This window comes from Microtus oregoni, unplaced genomic scaffold (assembly GCF_018167655.1).
Source record: "Microtus oregoni isolate MIOR12 unplaced genomic scaffold, Mior012 000015F_ref0000493, whole genome shotgun sequence".
Taxonomy (NCBI): Eukaryota; Metazoa; Chordata; class Mammalia; order Rodentia; family Cricetidae; genus Microtus; species Microtus oregoni.
The window spans coordinates 36,073,921-36,093,150 of record NW_024543074.1 but is presented as its reverse complement, the minus strand read 5'-3'; the positions used below and the strand labels follow the sequence as shown (position 1 = coordinate 36,093,150).

Here is a 19,230-nt window from a genome sequence, read left to right as displayed (position 1 = left end):
ATTGGACTTTCTGACTAGATTTGGAATTTCTAAAACAAGCACTTATTTTAGAAGGTACAGAGGGCACTTCTCCTTGCATGGTTCCATGTGCACCTACCTGCTACTGATGTATGGCTGCATTAAAATGTCTAGAGTTTGGTTTTTCATTTTCTTTTTTTTTTGCGGGGGGAGGGGGTAACACTGGGGCCAGAACTTGGGGACTCATACATGAGAGGCAAGTAGTTTACCACTGAACCACCTCAACTCTGAGTTCAACCCCCAGTGCAACCAGTGAGTCAGTCAATCAATCCAGAAGACAAAATAAGCCTCATCTCCCCAGGAGGGTCTGCTGGCCACGGTCTATTCTGAAGCGTCGGCAGCCCTGCTCTCCTGAGGGGAAAACTGTGCACGAGATTTTAGTCCCAATGTGTTACTCATTCACAGTCATAGATCAAGAGCTATTCTTAATTGGGTTTTCGTTAACCTAGTATTTGGATGACTTTGGGCTGTATTTGTCCTCTTGGAATGCTTCTGAAGATTATGCCAGTAAAGGAAAACAAGTTTCATGTTGTCGTCTTTCAAAAGATACAATTACAGCAAATGTAATTATAGAACTAATTCATTTCTGCTCAGAACAGCCTCCAGTCTACAAAACAGAGCACGAGCCCCACTGGCAGACTGGTGGTTGTGTAAGGTAGAAGACAAGGAAAGAGAACCAGTGTAAACAACACAGCTCATGGACTGACACCCAACACTTCAGGGTCCTTTTTTTATAACTCAGAAGGCTGAGGAGACTGCCTTATTTTGGGGGGATGCCCCTGGGTGCCTGTCTCTCTTTGGATTACCGGTGCTGGGACCTACTGTAAGTGCTGTATCCAAATCAATGACTTTTGTTCACTGATGTAAATAAAATAACAATGAACTCAAGAGGCTAGTGGAAACAAAGTTTTTAAGATACAATTCTGCAGAACGGGGTGCCATCAAAGAGAAAGGGCAGCAATGACTGGTGTGCTGGTCTGGTACGGCACTAGTTTCTCAAGTCCCAGGTTTGGAGAAACTCCTATCTTCTTCTCTCGTAGTCCAGACCTTGTTTCTTCCCAAATTCCCCATCTCATTGGTTTAGAACGCATCCCCTTGTCTAATGAAGATTTGGGGCTCGAGGCAGCCCCCTTCTCTGATCATGGGCTCAGTCATACAGCTGAGTACCTGTAGCTTTCCAGCTCTGAGTTCTGAGACAAGCCAGTGCCAGCCACCAGCCAGGGGAAGGAGGGTCCGGGCCTCCTGCTTCCCCGTGACTCATACTGAAAATGAACCATCTCAGTCTATTTCTTTCATCACAGAATGACAAATGGCAAAAAAAAAAAAAAAACATTAGGGATAAGTCCCGCCCCTTAGGGGGTGTGTTCGCCTCGGGCTAATGTTTACCTATAAATCTGGCGAGCATGCTCGCAGTGCTTGCTTCTGCTTTCCTGGTCTCCGCAGGAACGGTGGTTCTGTAAGTCTATTTCCCCATTAAAGCTGTATATATTTTTACAATCTGTCTGCATTCATTTACGCCGTTACATTTTGGTGCCCAACATGGGCTATTTTGCCCCCGGCACGGGGGGGGGGGGGGGGGGGGGGGCAAGCTCGATCTTACCCAGCCTTTGCGAGCAAGATTAGCTACCGGAGCTCTGGAAGCGCGATTGGACTTAAGCGCATAGCCTGCTAGCTAACACAGCACACTCCCGGGTGCCGTTTTTTTTTTTTTTTTACTTCGTGACTCGGGCCCCAGTGCCGAGTCCGAGATACACTCGGCCTTCAGGCCCATAATATCCAGAGAGGCAGGCGGATCTCTGGGAGTTCGAGGCCAGCCAGGCGGTGGTGGCGCACGCCTTTAATCCCAGCACTTGGGAGGCAGAGGCAGGTGGATCTCTATGAGTTCTAGACCAGCCTGGTCTACAAGAGCTAGTTCCAGGACAGGCTCCAAAACCACAGAGAAACCCTGTCTCGAAAAACTGAAAAGAAGAAGGAGATAAATGTAGCATTTTGGGACAAGAAAGATATGTCGAGTTTATTAAAATGTAGGTATAAATTTGGGAAGAAAGGATGGATGGACAGAGAATCTGGCCACTTAGGACTCACATATTCCTCAGCCAGGTCAGCTTCACCACAGTGGACCAATGTACTCCATCCCACCAGCCTGCTTCTGGTCGGCTATGGTTCTTAGTTCTTTAACTCACAGGGTGAATGAAAGCTAATTCTAGATCCTCTCTTATCTCCACCTTTTGTTCTCTTTTCTCCTGCTTGTGAGAAGAGCAAATTGCTGAGTTTACTTCCAGTGAGTGACCTCACAGGCAAGAGACCTGTGAGGTCGTCCTGCCCTCACCCTGGCCTGCTGCCATTTGCAGGGTGGTGTCCATAGCAAATAACACATGAATTTCAGAGTCCCGTGGACCTGGAATTTCTATTGGCTCTGACGCTAACAGTATTTCTTTGTGCCGCAGCTCCTGTGTGTATAAAATGGGTGGATACCACTTGCTATATATGGCAGTTCTGAGGAGTGGAGGAGCATATGCTCAGTGGCAGGCATCAGATGCCCAACTTTGTTACTACCCTGGCCATCCTACCATTTTTGGAGCCTGAGATTTAAGCGGCTCTTACCTTGATCACTGAGCATTTTTCTTCATGTCCAGATGCAGCTTCTGTATGTATGAATGGAAATGAAGTGTGGGTGTCGGTATTGCCTTTGGAAGGACAGTTTCCCAGTGTGCTGCCCTGTTTGCCCCCAGTTACTCAGATGTCGGGGTCATCATAAATAATAAGCAGGAAGTCTCCTGAAATGAAAGCTTGGCTTTCCTTCCTCCAAAGCACATGAGACATGGGTGTGGAGATGTACTCTCAGGTACCTGTATGTATAATATGTTCTTGTGCTTTGGAAAAGAGAAAGATACAGCAAGTTTTAAAAGCTTTAAGCAGGGATTAGAGAATTGGTTCAGCAGTAAGAGTTCTTGAGCTCTTGCAGAGGATCTGGGTTTATTTCCCAGCACCCAAATTACAGCTTGTAACCATTTGTAACTCCAGTCCCAGGGAATCTAAATACTGCTTCTGGCCTTCAACAACACCAGGCACGCATTTGGTGCATATACATACATGCAGGTAAAACGCTCATATACATAAAATAATAAAATAAAATATTTGATTTTTTTAAAAAATAAAAGCTTTAAGTATGGCCCAGCTGGCTCAGACCAACACTGTACACTGTGTCAACAAAATGGCTTAATGTGTAAAGGCACCTGCTGCCATGCCCAGTGACCTGAGTTTGATACCCAGAACCCAGAACCCAGATGGTAAAGGAGTAATCGGACTCCTGTGGGTTGTGCTCTGACCTGCAAACGTGCACCACGTCGTATGTGCATGTGCCACATGTGCTTGAACACACACACAGCATGTACACATGCACACCAATAAATAAATGTTAGAAACATATGTGACTGCAGGGCAAAGGAAAGAAGGAAGGGAATTTTATTGTGCTAAGTGAAGCAGTTCTCTGCTGGACTCTGTTGTCCACATGCAGGAGATGGATGAGCAGATGGGTGACTGTCACAGCCCATTTCTTTCCTTTGCTTTTGTAGCACATGCATTTCTCCAGAAAATGTAAAACCCAAGTATTTTGCGGAGTCGGTAGGTAGCTTGAACTCAGAGATGTGGAAGTCAAAAAATCTGAATACTCAGCTTTCCAGTGGCCCTGACTATTACAGAGTTGACTTGAAAACCTGGGCCCTGCAACAAGAACATTCTAAACTTTTATGTAGCAGGGATGACCAGAAGCTGTTCCGAGGCAGGAGTGCCCTAGTTGTGGAACCCGGCTTAAAGGTATTGCTGTGGATGTCTGTCCCGGCTGAGTGTAATTGCAGGGCAGACTGGAGAGGGAAACATCTAGGACCCCTAGGCTCATGTTGGACTCCGCTGGAGGAAAGAGACAGTTTGACAGAAATGTGGGGACTTGAGTGTCTGGTGTCTCTGATGTTAGATAAACCACAGACTTACTTATTCTTTGACTTCTTTACCTATCAAACAAAGCCTTTGACCTGCCTTATCAATTAAGAACTTCACTATCCCAGACACTACAAACCTAGGTTTTGCCCAACTGCGACCGCAACCATGTATTCCCGATGCCCTAATCACAGGAAACAATACTTTGTGTCTCACTGCATTTCCTGTCCAGCCTGTAGTCTCCTAGTCTTCTCTGTCCTCACCTTGAGAAGAATTCCATGGAGTCTGCCTCCCCTAGTCCAGCTTAATTTCATGTTCTCCCTTCCTCTCCCCTTAAGCCTCACATTGCCTCTGATGGAAGCACTCCTATCCAGCTCTCCAGGGCAGTCGGAGCTGACTAATTCTAGCACTGCCTGTGGCCATTGTGCAGAGTGGAGGAGGGGCTGCCAGGCTCTACTCCCTTAAAACAGGCCACTATCACTCCTTTGGGTTTTTCCCTGGATTTTTGGTTCAGTTTCGCCAAAGTTAGGGTGTTCTTAAGAGGACAGTGGGCCTCCCTGTAAGCCCCGGTGTTTATGGGAAAATCCTAAAAACGGCCCCCACACTTGCCCTGTTCTTCACATTATAACTGGGAAAACTAAGTTTGCCTTGAGTTCTTAACCTCAGAAAAGAATTTACAGACTCAGAAGGAAGCTTGAGGACAATTTCATTAGAGTTTTGGGGGAAATCATAAGCACAGGCAAGCTGAGAATCCCAGTCCTCAACAGGACTAGTAGTGATGGAAATAGACATGCCTTCCGGCTGTGGAGATCAGAGCATCGTTGAGAAAGCCCAGAGTGTCAGGGAAAGCTTAAGTAGGAGTCTGGAGCAGAGGATCTGAGTTCAGAGAGTTGTTCCCACCCCCACCCCTTGTCTCCAGTCCCTTCTCTCCAAGGCAAAGGATTGTCACGTGGTCAGAAATAGAAACAAAGACAGTTTCCACAGAAAGGAAGAGCACTTGCAGGAATGTGAACAGGCTGTGAGCTAAGGGCAAAGTCAGGCAAGCACTCTAGGGTCTTTATAACCCCACCTCTCCTACGGGTTTTCTGGTTGTATTTTGGGGTGCTTCCCCCTCTCCCATGCTTTGTTAGATAAGCCCAGGTCCGTGAAGGCTTCCAGCCTTCTGCAAACTTTCTTCTTTCATGTGTTAACTTTGATGTCCCAGTTCTGTCTCTACGTGCCTGCCACAGTCCCTATGCACACCCACTCCAGAGCTGTGGTCCCAAAGCTCTTCCTGGTGAGCAGACTCGTGATGATCAGTCACTTGTCTATAGCCACTTTCATTTTGATGAAGGGCATAGTCCCCGCCTAAAAGGGACCACAAGGTCTGTCTCTTGGTTGGCGAAGAGACTTTGGATTTCCAGCAATAGGAGTTTCTAAAATCCTTGAGTCACGGGGAGTTTAGTTTGAAATGGTTGTATATTGTAGAAGACACACATTCTACAAGAATGAAATACAAGTTTTAAGGAAACACGTTATTATGCCAACCCATGATCTCAAAAAGGTAAGGACCAGGAAAGCCGTGTCACGTTTATCCCAGGAGAGCCTTCCTTTGTAGCTTGCTGTTGGATTAATTTTAAAAAATTGATGGCTATATTTTAAGAGTGAAAGTGTCATGTGTATTGACACAGGCCTTTAATCTCAGCCCTCAGGAGGCAGAGGCAGGTGGATCTCTGTGAATTAAAGGCCAGCCAGGTCTATATAGAGAGTTGCAGGACAACCAGGGCTGTATGGTGAGACCCTGTCTCAAACAAAACGAGGGAATGTGATGGTAAATAGAGTAAAAGGAAGGTAGTATGAGCATGTAACTATGGAGATAGATAGTGCAAGCATGTAACTATGGAGATAGACAGTGTGAACATGTAAATATGGAGATAGATAGTGTGAACATGTAACTATGGAGATAGACAGTGTGAGCGTGTAACTATGGAGATAGATAGTGTGAGCGTGTAACTATGGAGATAGATAGTGCGAGCATGTAACTATGGAGATAGTGTGAACATGTAACTATGGAGATAGACAGTGTGAACATGTAACTATGGAGATAGACAGTGTGAGCGTGTAACTATGGAGATAGATAGTGTGAGCGTGTAACTATGGAGATAGACAGTGCGAGCATGTAACTATGGAGATAGACAGTGTGAACATGTAACTATGGAGATAGATAGTGTGAACATGTCACTATGGAGATAGACAGTGTGAGCGTGTAACTATGGAGATAGATAGTGTGAACATGTAACTATGGAGATAGATAGTGTGAGCATGTAACTATGGAGATAGATAGTGTGAGCGTGTAACTATGGAGATAGACAGTGTGAACTTGTAACTATGGAGATAGATAGTGTGAACATGTCACTATGGAGATAGACAGTGTGAACGTGTAACTATGGAGATAGATAGTGTGAACATGTAACTATGGAGATAGATAGTGTGAGCGTGTAACTATGGAGATAGATAATGTGAACATATAACTATGGAGATAGATAGTGTGAGCGTGTAACTATGGAGATAGACAGTGTGAACTTGTAACTATGGAGATAGATAGTGTGAACATGTCACTATGGAGATAGATAGTGTGAGCGTGTAACTATGGAGATAGATAGTGTGAGTGTGTAACTATGGAGCTAGATAGTGTGAGCATGTAACTATGGAGCTAGATAGTGTGAGTGTGTAACTATGGAGATAGATAGTGCGAGCATGTAACTATGGAGATAGATAGTGCGAGCGTGTAACTATGGAGATAGATAGTGTGAGTGTGTAACTATGGAGATAGATAGTGTGAGCATGTAACTATGGAGATAGTGTGAGTGTGTAACTATGGAGATAGATAGTGTGAGCGTGTAACTATGGAGATAGTGTGAACATGTAACTATGGAGATAGTGTGAGTGTGTAACTATGGAGATAGAGAGTGTGAACATGTAACTATGGAGATAGTGTGAGTGTGTAACTATGGAGATAGATAGTGTGAGCATGTAACTATGGAGATAGTGTGAACATGTAACTATGGAGATAGATAGTGTGAGCGTGTAACTATGGAGATAGATAGTGTGAGTGTGTAACTATGGAGATAGATAGTGTGAACATGTCACTATGGAGATAGACAGTGTGAGCGTGTAACTATGGAGATAGTGTGAGTGTGTAACTATGGAGATAGAGAGTGTGAACATGTAACTATGGAGATAGTGTGAGTGTGTAACTATGGAGATAGATAGTGTGAGCATGTAACTATGGAGATAGTGTGAACATGTAACTATGGAGATAGATAGTGTGAGCGTGTAACTATGGAGATAGATAGTGTGAGTGTGTAACTATGGAGATAGATAGTGTGAGCATGTAACTATGGAGATAGTGTGAGTGTGTAACTATGGAGATAGATAGTGTGAGCGTGTAACTATGGAGATAGATAGTGTGAGTGTGTAACTATGGAGATAGATAGTGTGAACATATAACTATGGAGATAGTGTGAACATGTAACTATGGAGATAGTGTGAGGATGTAACTATGGAGAACCAATAGAAGCAAAAGAAAAATAGAAAATTAGAACATGAAGCAGGGTTATTATTGCTGGTACATTTACATAAATTTACCTACGTATATTTACATAAATACAGCCTGTCTTTGCACTATATCTGGGTGGCTGCAGTTGTCTCATCTGGTATGTCAGTAACACATATACAGGATGCAATGGGAAGCCTATCTAAACCTTGAATTATTGTTTGTCATGTTTTAAAGTTTAGTTTACCTTTTTTATTGTTCCAGTCATTTTTTCCCCTGTACTTTCTTGCTGGGTGTTTAATAAGACCATGTAAATATCCAAACATTAATTTCTTAACTGTTAAGACCAGTTGAGAATCTGGTCCTCCGGGGTCACTTGAAAGGGAGGAGCCTGTGGGTCTTTCATCTTTTGTTTAACCAGTTTGTCATCTTCTGGGCTGAACCAGGGTCTTGCTGGTTCCTTTGGAAGAACAGGAAACATGGCCCTCTGTTGACCTTTCTCTTTGCAGAATGTACACTGGTGAGAGCCTGCCATCTAACTGTCTATGGCCTCTGAGATTAAGAGGACAAGTAACTCCCAGAAATGCAAGACTCTTTGAGAAATGTCCCTGGGACCAAGTTGACCTCATAGGACAAGGACCAAAATTTTGGTTTCTTTCCATATTAACATAGGTCTCCAACTATGGTTAAGTACCCAGAAAGCCCATTATACCAGTACTGGAGAACAAATCATTTAAAATTGAACTGTTGTATAGCACTTAGATAGAGCCTGATGTAAGACTCAGTTTGTTAATGAGAAGCCTGACACACTTAGTAGAAACTATGAACAATTATTCTGACAAAACATAAAATCCTTTTTAAAGTATACTACTTAAAGGAAGTTGAATGTATAAATACAACATATAGATTCTGTAAGACTGCTAAGGATTTTGTGTATGTTGGCACTTTTAGGTTAGACTGTTGGTTATATCCTATTTTATGAAGGCATGAACAATTCTTAATCCAAAATCTGTACTTTTTTTTTGAGACAGGGTCTCAGTACACATAGGGTCTCACTGCCAAATTGTCCTCAGATTCTCAGAGATCTTCTTGCTTCTGCCTCCTGAGTGCTGGGATTAAAGACATGCCACCATACCTGCCCAAAAACATCTGTACTTTTATAAACTATTTAAAAATAATTTTGATATAAATTAGAAAATCAATAAACTTAAAGACATAGGGCTTTGTGTGACTGTTGATAAAGCTTAAAACAGGCCAAGCAGACACCAATGTCTTGGTTTTAAAAAACAAAAACCTTTTCCTTTTGCTTTTCGAGACAGGGTTTCTCTGTATCTCTGGCTGTCTTGGAATTTACTCTGTAGACTAGGCTGGCCTCGAACTCAGAGATCTTCTTGCCTCTGCTTCCCAAGTGCTAGGATTAAAGGTGCATGCCATGATTGCCTGACTAAAAGAAAATTTTAAACCTTTAGTTTAAATTGCACAAGCTAGAAATCTTGAAAACCCCAATTTTTGAAGGTAGAGAGCACACATGTAGGAAAGTATTAGGTTGTTTTTGTTGATGTTTGGTTATTTATTTTGCTAGATTTATTTTCACTTTACATGTATGAGTGTTTTGCCTTTATGTGAATACCACATGCATGCCTGGTATCCTTGGAGGACAGAGGAGATTTCAGACCTCCTAGAACCCCAGTTACTGACACACTGATAACCCCTGTGTGGGTGCTAAGATTCAAACCCAGTCCTCTGCAAAAGCAGCCTGTGCTCTTAACTACTGAGCTGTCTCTCCAGCCCCAAAGCAGTGAATTTTAATCTCAACGTAATAACTGTAAGTTAAAGTTCACCTTAGAAACATAAGATATTATTATCATCTTAATATTTAATAATTCAGCCATTGTATTATATATAAATTTATCCAACTATTTAATACTACTGTTTGTTGGTATTGTGTCTCCTATCATCCCCACCATGACAGGAAATTTAACAAATATTTGACAAACATTATCATTTTACATGTATTAAAAGCTTTGGTAAAAACTTCATATTTAACACTTTATATATATAAAGGATGGTTCTGGAAAGCTGAGTGGTGGTGCATACCTTTAATCCCAACACTTGGGAGACAGAGGCAGGCAGATCTCTGTGAATTCAAGGCCAACCTGGTCTACAAAACGAGTTCTAGGATAGCCAAGGCAACACAGAGAAACTATGTCTCAAAAATAAAAGAAAAAAAAGAATAGTTCTGAAAAAGAAATCCATCACAATTAGTCCAGCACGTATGTACAATATACTTTACCCAGGGCATCCCAACTAACAAGAAACATTTTTATGTCCTATTATTTTTGTTACCTATGACATAAATGAAATAATATTATTTTAAAGAGATTTTGGGAAAGAAATCATTATTTAAAATCTCTGTATCCAATATCAAATTTTATAACCTAATGAAACTTTTATGACTCCAATAAAAGTTGTTTTCTTAAACAAATGACCTTCTGAGATTTTATAAGGCATTTAATAGACTCAAAGATACTATTTTAATGGGCTTCAAGAAGAAAAGTGAATACCTTACTTTGTAAGCACATACTTACAAAGTACATCCCCCAAATAGTCACATTTACACACATTTTAAGGTAGGTATGACATCTCTGAGAGGTAGAAGCCGGCCTAGTCTCTATAGTGAGTTTCAGAACAGCCAGGGCTACATAAAGAGACCTTGTCTCCAAAAGAAAAAGAAAAGAAAAAGAAAAAAATTAGTGACCTTATTTGGGGGAAATTCTGGGGTCAAACTGAGTCCTGTTTCCTGTTGTCCCAACATCAGAGGATGTGCAAACAATTGCATGGAACACATGTGAACACAAATTAACATAATTACATAACAAGGTGAGACGTTCCCATCTCTGTCTTTGGAAAGGGGTCTTTGGTCATCTGTCAGTCTGCCTTGAGTACCTCCAGTTGTGTCTGGGATGGGTTCTTCAGGTCTCTGAGTCTGTAGAGCCCTAGGTTCCTGTACTATGAAAAGTTCTTAGGCTAACAGTTGTTGTTTGTGTTAGGAAGTTATAGAAATAATTTTTTTAAAGGAAAAACAGAGCAATAGGACCAGCATAAGGAAAAGTTGTATTCATTCAGAAAGGCTGCCGGAAGACCAGAGGTGCTGTAAAAAGGACAGAATTGGACTTGGAAGTCCCCATAAGACAAGATAGAATCAATATAGGAGACAGGTAGACAAGCCCAGTGTGGACCAGTTTCTAGTGCTGTTTCAGGGGTCCTCAGAGAAGGATTGTCATGGTTGGTTTTTGTTTCGTTTTTCTGCTCAAAGTCTGTGGTTAAACATGGATTCTAGATGCTCCCGAGTGTCCGAACATCCTCTTTAGAGGCATGCTGTAAACGTAAGAGTGGACAGGTGACAAGAAGCTTTGCTTCTGTGTGTCCTGTGAGGCTTGGTGTTCTCCTTTCATTACTTTCTTTAATGTCACTGATCCTGGTAGAGAGTCACTGCTACACAGAGCTGTCCTCCGCACCAAACTGCCACCTCCCCATGAGTTCAGCTGTGCTCACTTGCAGAGGATTCCTTCAGCTGGGCTCACTGACGGCCAACTCTCCCTTCTACGGAGAGAGGTGGAGAGGGCTAGGCAACCATAGCTGGAGTATCTAACTGCTACTCCCAACCGAGTGTGTACAATTCTGCCTTAATTGCATGTGGCGTCAGGGAGGGACAAGCAGTATATAGGACTGGGAAGGGGGCTCCATCTAGGTGGCCACAGAGGAGTTGTCGTCCCCACTGGGTGCAGACCTCCCAGTATGGCTGTTTTAAGGCCACCCGTGCTCCTGCCTATAACCCGCACACATTGCTCTGCGGGTATGCTCAATTAACGCATTGCTTCCTCATAGTGAACGCTAGCGGAATTGCGCCTTATTGGTTTGTCATTGGGATGTTTGGAGGAGGGGTGGACGTTGTTTAATCTCCTCCAGGGGAGGAATTTTACCAACGGCCATACTGACCCTTAAATAAGACGCTTAGGATCACTTCCCTTGATTTTTATAAAGTAGGTCCAGCTGTGGGATGATTTTAGAGTGTAAGATTTTATCTTTTGGCTAATTTCCTCTCTCTGTGTTGAGACCAGACAGTATTACAGTAAAATATTAACCTCTGTTGTTTTTGTTCTTGTTTTATTTTAGCTACTCAGGATCAGACTTATCCTAACTCTTGAGGCTTTGTAGTAGCTTGGAGTTCAAGGAAATAGAAGGCAGATTTCCCATAATGATTGATATAAAGGCAGACTTCCCATAATGATATAAAGGCAGACTTCCCGTAATGATCTTTTTTTTTGTTGTTTTTTTGTTTTTTTTTTTTTTTTTTTTCGAGACAGGGTTTCTCTGTGGCTTTGGAGCCTGTCCTGGAACTAGCTCTGTAGACCAGGCTGGTCTCGAACTCACAGAGATCCGCCTGCCTCTGCGTCCCGAGTGCTGGGATTAAAGGCGTGCGCCACCATCGCCCCTCCCGTAATGATCTTAAGGAGACAGAGGTCAGTGCTAGAAGAGTATCTAGAGTGGAGTGGAGAGGAGCATCCCCTCTGCCTACGCCAGGCCCTCAGAGAAACCCGGCAGGATGCCCTGCTTTCTGTCAACACTCTATCCCTAAGCATCTGTGGAGGCACACATGAGTACAGCCACAAAAGAATTGAAAACACCAATTTGGTGAACTAGAGACATGGCTCAGTAGTTTAGAGCACTTGTTGCTCTTGCAGGGGACCAGGGTTGGATTCTCAGCACCTATGGTGGCTCACAACCTTCCATAGCTATAGTTGCCTCCACAGACACCAGGTATGCACATGGTACACATATATACATGCAGGCAAAACACTAATACATAGGAAATAAAATGAATTAATTTTTTTTAAAGATAGAAAGAAAACACTCTCTGTGTTCCAAATGCTCTTGGACTTACTTTCCTCCAGCCAAGATATTTTGTATGTATGTGGGAGGGTGCGTAACAAAATTTTTATTAAATCTTTGAGTTTCATACAAAATTCATCTTGAATATATACCACCCTCTCCCACTCATCCCATAACTACCTTCTCTACCCTTCCACCCAACTTCAAGATATATTTTCCAAGTTAGATTTCTTTTTTTCTTTTTTTTTTTTTTTTTTTTTTTTGCTTTTTCGAGACAGGGTTTCTCTGTGGCTTTGGAGCCTGTCCTGGAACTAGCTCTGTAGACCAGGCTGGTCTCGAACTCACAGAGATCCACCTGCCTCTTCCTCCCGAGTGCTGGGATTAAAGGGGTGCGCCACCATTGCCCGGCCCAAGTTAGATTTCTATTGCTGTAATAAGACCATGGCCAAAAGCGATAGGGGAAGGAAAGGGTTTAAAGGCTTACACTTCCACATCAAGGCCCATCATTAAAGAAAGTAAGGGCAGGAACTGAAGCAGAGGCAGTGGAGGAACAATGCTTACTGGCTTCCTCCCTGTGGCTTGCTCAGCCTGCTTTCTTATATAATCCAGGACCACCTGCCTAGGAATGGCACCGCCCACGTAAACTGGATCCTCCACCAATCATTAACCCCCCCAAAAAATGCCACACAGACTTGTTTACAGGCATTGTTTACTGTGCTTCCTCCTAACTCTGTGTGGGTCAGGTTGATGAAAAAACCAGCAAAGATTCTCTCTCTCTCTCTCTTTCTCCCTCCCTCCCTTCCTCCCTTTCTCTTTTTCCCTCTCTCTCCCTCCCCGCCCCTTTTCCCCATGGAGCTCGGTGTATGTTGCCGAGCTAGTCTTGGGAATGGGACCTGCTACCAGGGGTCACATAATTAAAGAACGGACTCTCCTCATCCAGCAGCTGTCAGTGCCTGGAACGCTTCAGCTAGTGGAGAAATTTCATGGCAGCTTTACACCCCACCCCACCCCATGTTGTAATTTCATCTGGCTGGATCTTGAGAAGATCTTGTATGTGCTCTCACAATTGCTGAGTTCGTAGGTGCAGCTGCCCTGTTGTGTCTGGAAAACACTGTCTCCTTGATGTTATCAACCACCTTTGACTCAGTTACCATCTTCCCACCTCCTCCTTCCATGAAGACTCCCGAGCTTTGGAAGTAGGGATATGATACACATGTCCCATTTAGCCCTAGGCACTCCACAGTTTCTTATTTTCTGCACACTGACCAGTTAAGGGTCTCTGTGTTAATTGCCATCACTGCAAAGGGAAACTTCTCTGATGAAGGTTGAGAGATGCTCTGATCTGTGGACATAGCAATATGCCATTAGGAGTTGTTTTAACTCTAGCAGTATTAGGTTCCCTAAGGCCTGTGACCTATTTAGCCTCAGGTTCTTCTTAGTCCCTTAAGCAGTGTTAGTTATGGCTTCCATCTCACGGTGTGGGCTTTAGAACTAATCAGAAAGTGGTTGGTCACTCCCGTAGCATCTCTGTCACTATTGCACCAGTAGGTGTGTCTTGTCAGGCCAGTCATTCATTTTAGCTTGCGGGATTCACAACTGGATGAAAATGATGGTTATTTTTCTCCTTTGAAAGCAAGCATGCCCCTTCCAGTTGAGTACCAGCTTGAGTTTTTCATATTCTGTGGCTCAAGTACGTAGTATCTTCAGCAATAGGTTTTAATGTCAAGTTCTGGAATGTAACCACGGTCATTGGCAATAGCCTATAATGAATGTTTTGGGGTCTATGTGACCCCATTGCTGAACAAGATTTAAACTATACCACAGTTGCCTTTTTCTCTCTCTGAAGATAAATTCTCAGTGGAATAAGATTTCTACCCTAAGAATCTCTAAAAAAAAAAAAGAAAGAAAGAAAAAGAAAAAAAAGAAAATGAACAATAGGATGAAACAATTCTGAACTGTGAGGCTACAAGTTTGGACAAGCTATGACTTGGTGTATAAATGGCTTTGGCCTTTTTCATTTTATTTACTTATTTAGCATTTATTTTATTTTATGTGCATTTTATTTTGCCTACAAGTTTGCCTGTGTGAGGGTGTCAGATCCCTGGAAATGGAGTTACAGACAGTTGTGAGCTGCCATGTGGGTGTTGAGAAGTTAACCCTGGTCCTCTGGAAGAGCAGCCAGTGCTCTTAACCACTGAGCCATCTCTCTACCCCCTGGTCTCTTTATTCTAAATGGCCACACAGATTAGAACTACAGGTGGGTGGAGGTTTTTCCTTTGAATTTGATGCACAGGAGAAATGCTTTATTACAGAGGAATCATTTCCACACCCATAGAGGCAAGTCTGTTCAGAGTAAATGAGCAGCAAAGAATTGAGGGCAGTTAGGATATAATAGAGCAAAAGGGAAAGAACTTATCTAAGAGATCCTCCTTCCAGCAGAGAACACACTTAGCCTGGCTTTTATCATTTTAGACTGTGCTCCTGTGATGTCTCCCTTTAACCTTTGAGTTCATTGGTTTGGTATCCCAGACTTCGAGCCCTTGTCTCCTTTACTGTTATATATGTGTGTGACATATGTTCATGGAGGTCAGAGGACAACTTTCAGGAATCGTTTCTCTCTGTCCACTATGTGGTTCCTGGGGGTTGAACTCAGAAGGTCAGGTTTGACTGCAAATGCCCTTGCCCACTGTGTCAACTCCCCAGCCTGGGGACATCTTTTAAAAATTAAATCTTTGGGAAGATAACGTTGCTTATCACTGTGTGTCAAGCAGCGACCCCAACTCACTGCCTGTCTTGCAGGAGGAGCCTCATTCCCCACCAGAGGAATGATTCTTGCTTGTTTTCTGGCTAGCCAGGAGACTGTTAAGCCTGAGGTTTCTCTTGCCCCTAGGAAGCTGCTCTAGTTAAGGAAGGGAATATAGAGCAGAAGCAGTTGTAGCCTGGGCTCCATGCTCATGTTTTGTCTGGTCTGCTTGATGTTGGGTTGTGTGTAGTCATGATGATAGTGATGGTTATAATGGAGATGATAGTGATGGTAATGATGATGGTGTTGGTGGTAATGACGGTGGTGGTGGTGATGATGATGGTGATGGTAACAATGATTATAATGATGTTGGTGATGGTAATGATGGTGGTGATGATAGTGATGGTGATGATGATCGTTTTGGTGGTAATGAGATGATGGTGATGATGGTCATGATGGTGGTGGTGATGATGATAGTGATTGTAATGATGGTGGTGATGATAGTGATGGTGGTGATGGTGATGGTGATGGTAATGGTGATGGTCATGATGATGGTAATTGTGGTGATGGATGATTGTGGTGATTGCTCTCCCTTGACCAATCAGTCTGGGAAATTCTGGATATACAAAACTCAACAGGGGAATAACTTGAGATAAGATTAATATTAGGCTTTAATGGATCCCCCATTAAGCAAGAACTCCCCATGGTCTCATCTTCCTCTACATATATACCTGTGAATGGATGTGAACCACAGCAGGCTGTTCCTGCTACCAAAGTTAAACACGCTCCCAAAAAATGCAGTTTATTATGTTGTCTTACCTAAATAGATACCAGTATCACATTGTCTGGCTCATGTCCTTGACGGTGCAGTGTGGGTTAACACTGGAACATTGTCTGCGGTGTTTTTGACAGTGCAGTGTGGGTTAACACTGGAACATTGTCTGGCTCGTGTCCTTGACAGTGCAGTGTGGGTTAACACTGGAACATTGTCTGTGGTGTCCTTGACAGTGCAGTGTGGGTGAACGCTGGAACATTGTCTGGCTCGTGTCTTTGACAGTGCAGTGTGGGTGAACACTGGCTTTTCTTTCTCCACAGAACATTGATATCACCAATTTCAGCAGCAGCTGGAGCGATGGGCTGGCCCTCTGTGCTCTGCTACACACCTACCTGCCTGCCCACATCCCCTACCAGGAGCTGAACAGTCAGGAGAAAGTAAGTCACTGCCTACACCACCTCATTTCTGCTCCGGGAGAGCCAATAGAATTTCTGTAGCAATACATTTCTGTGAGGGTGGGTGGGTAGTCTGAAAGAAAATGGCCCATAAAATATTATGAGGTGTGGCTTCATTGGAATAAGTGTGGCCTTGAGGGAAGAAGTGTGTCACTGCAGAGATAAGCTTTGAGGTCTCCTGTGCTCAAGCTTCATTAAGTGTAATAAACAATTCACTTCCTGTTGCCTGAGCCTCAAGATGTAGAACTCCCAGCTCTTCTTCAACACCATGTCTGCCTGCTTACCACCATGCTGCCATGATGATAATGAACTAAACCTCTGAAACTGTAAACCAGCCCCAATTCAATGTTTTCCTTTAACTAAGTGTGGTGGCACACACCCTTAATCCCAGCAGAGGCCGGTTTCTCTGTAGCTTGGAGCCTGTCCTGGAACTAGCTCTTGTAGACCAGGCTGGCCTTGAACTCATAGAGATCTGCCTGCCTCTGTCTCCTGAGCTCAACTGCCCTTCTCAATGCATGTCATTTGTTACCAAGAAGAACAGTGAGTCTCAGTTTGGATGGTCGCTGATAGGACCCTACCACCTGCTTTCTATAGAAAACCCTGGTTTAGATGTGACCTTTATTTTTCAAAGTCTCTTCCAGTACCAAGAATGGAGCTAGAAGAGGTAGCAGAATTCCCTTCTCTTAATGAAGGTCCTGATTTTTTTTCTATTAAGCTGACAAATTAGACTTACTCATATTCCAGAGAGTTATCTGCTTTATGAAAAATCCTCCAATGTAAATGTTAATCTCATCTAACTCTGTAGACAATGCTGGCCTTGAACTCACAGAGATCTGCCAGTCTCTGCCTCCTGCATCCTGGATCAAAGGTGTGCATCATCATGTCTTGCCTAATCTCATCCTTTAAATACCTACCTAAAAGGCTGGCAAAATGGTTCAGCGGGTAAAGACACTTGCTCCCAAGCTTGACAACCTGGGTTTAATAACCAGGCCCACATGGAGAGAAGCAGCTCCCACAAGTATCCTCTGCTCTCTGCACATAAGCATTCGTGCAAACACATTCTATAAATACACACACACACACACACACACACACATACACACACATACATGATACATGTCTGGCTAAATATTTGAATACCAGCCAGGCAGTGATGGCGCATGCGTTTAATCCCTACAGTTGGTAGGTTGAGGCAGGCAGATCTCAGTGAGTTTGAGGCCAGTCTGATCTACAAAGTGAGTTCTAGGACAGAAAGGGCTACATAGAGAAACCCTGTCTTGAAAAAAAAATTTAATTCCAGACATAGCCAAGTTATCACAAAAAAATTAGCCATCACAGAGTATCTTGCAGGACTGGCAGTGTGGCTAACGGCAGAGCACTAATCCAGCATGTACCAGACCCTGGGTTCAGTTTCTAGCAATGAAAAAGTACTGTTTTCAAAGCATTTCCATGTGGAATGCCTTATAAATTGCGAAAGAGGCTGAGTAAGATCATGTAATGTTTGGGAGAAAAAAATATGTAGCGTGTCATGTTGAGTGTGAGGTGTCTAAAATATTCAAGTGTTATATTAGGCAGGCAGACAGCAAATCTGGAATTTAGATGGGAAATCAGAGCTAGAAGAATGGATGTGGGAGAAATCCATGAAGGTTCGTGTTATTTGGCAGGACTTCCTGAGATGAAGCAGTCAGTGTTCTGAATTTGCACAGCCCAATAATGTTTGAAGGGCAGCTAGAGATGGCGTGTGAAGCCGTGAAAATGAAGATGAGCCAATTCCCCTGATTTTAAGGGAACCATCTTTTTTTTTAAAAGATTTATTTATTTATTGTGTATACAACATTCTGCCTCGATGTATGCCCACATGCCAGAGGAGGGCGCCAGATCTCAGTACAGATGGTTGTGAGCCACCATGTGGTTGCTGGGAATTGAACTCAGGACCTCTGGAAGAGCAGCCAGTGCTTTTAACCTCTGAGCCATCTCTCCAGCCCTAAGGGAACCATCTTAAGCAACTTTGATAACTATAGCAAAATACCTGAGACTGTATATGCTGTTAAGAAAAGAGGTTTTTTAGAGCTTTGAGACATCCCAAATTGAGGCAGTCATGTCTGTTTGGCCTCTCATGAGGATCTTGTAGTGGGTAGGTGGTATCACAGCAGCGAAAGCATGTGTGGAAGAGGGATGCATGGTGAGGCAGGAAGCCAGAGAGATTCAGAGGCCAACTTTGCTCTTTTTATAATTTGCTCTCACAGGGAGTAATCAGCGTCCCAAGGGGACTGCATTGATCTCAGAGATTAAGATTCCCAGTCACCTGCTTTACCTCCTCCTAAAGGTTCATTTTAACACGTGTGCTGCTGGCCAAGCTTTCAGCACATGAACCTTCCAGGACACTCAAGCCCCGTCCAAGCACAGGAGAAGTACAAAGAGGACCCAGCAGAGGGAACTAGAGCCAGGTGGAGTGGGGACCGGACCGTCAGCCATCACAGAGGCCAAGGGCATAGCAGGGCATCTGATTGTCACCTAGGAACGGTTTTGATTTTCCTCTGTCTTCCTTTCTGGTGCGATATTACAAAAATAATTACGTCAATAGTGAACATAACAAATTTCAAAATAATCAGCAGACCTTCCTAAAACGACCACACACATTCTAAAATGTGAGTCTTCCTGAAAGTGACTTGTTTGTCGGTAGTCAACAGGCCTGGCTTCTTTGTCCTCAAGTCAATTCAGATCTGTTGGAAAATAATGGGTCTGCGAGTGTTTGCTCTCACAATGTATCATGAGCATTGCTTCCTAGTTACCAAAACCCTGTCTCACTCTGCATCCCTGAGACTCCTGCACCAGGCACCCGGCCAGTTGCCCAGTGGCCTTCTGTAGATGTAGA

General features: G+C 43.4%; 1 protein-coding gene across 3 annotated transcripts in view; it reads left to right on the top strand.

Annotated features, from left to right (window-relative positions):
* Specc1 (sperm antigen with calponin homology and coiled-coil domains 1) overlaps positions 1-19,230 on the top strand; it is a 267,140-nt gene that overhangs the window by 231,818 nt on the left and 16,092 nt on the right. For all 3 annotated transcript variants that reach the window (XM_041664024.1, XM_041664025.1, XM_041664027.1), the window contains one exon: positions 16,221-16,337. In XM_041664024.1, the coding sequence (XP_041519958.1) occupies positions 16,221-16,337 (117 nt within the window). The remainder of the gene's footprint in view (positions 1-16,220; positions 16,338-19,230) is intronic.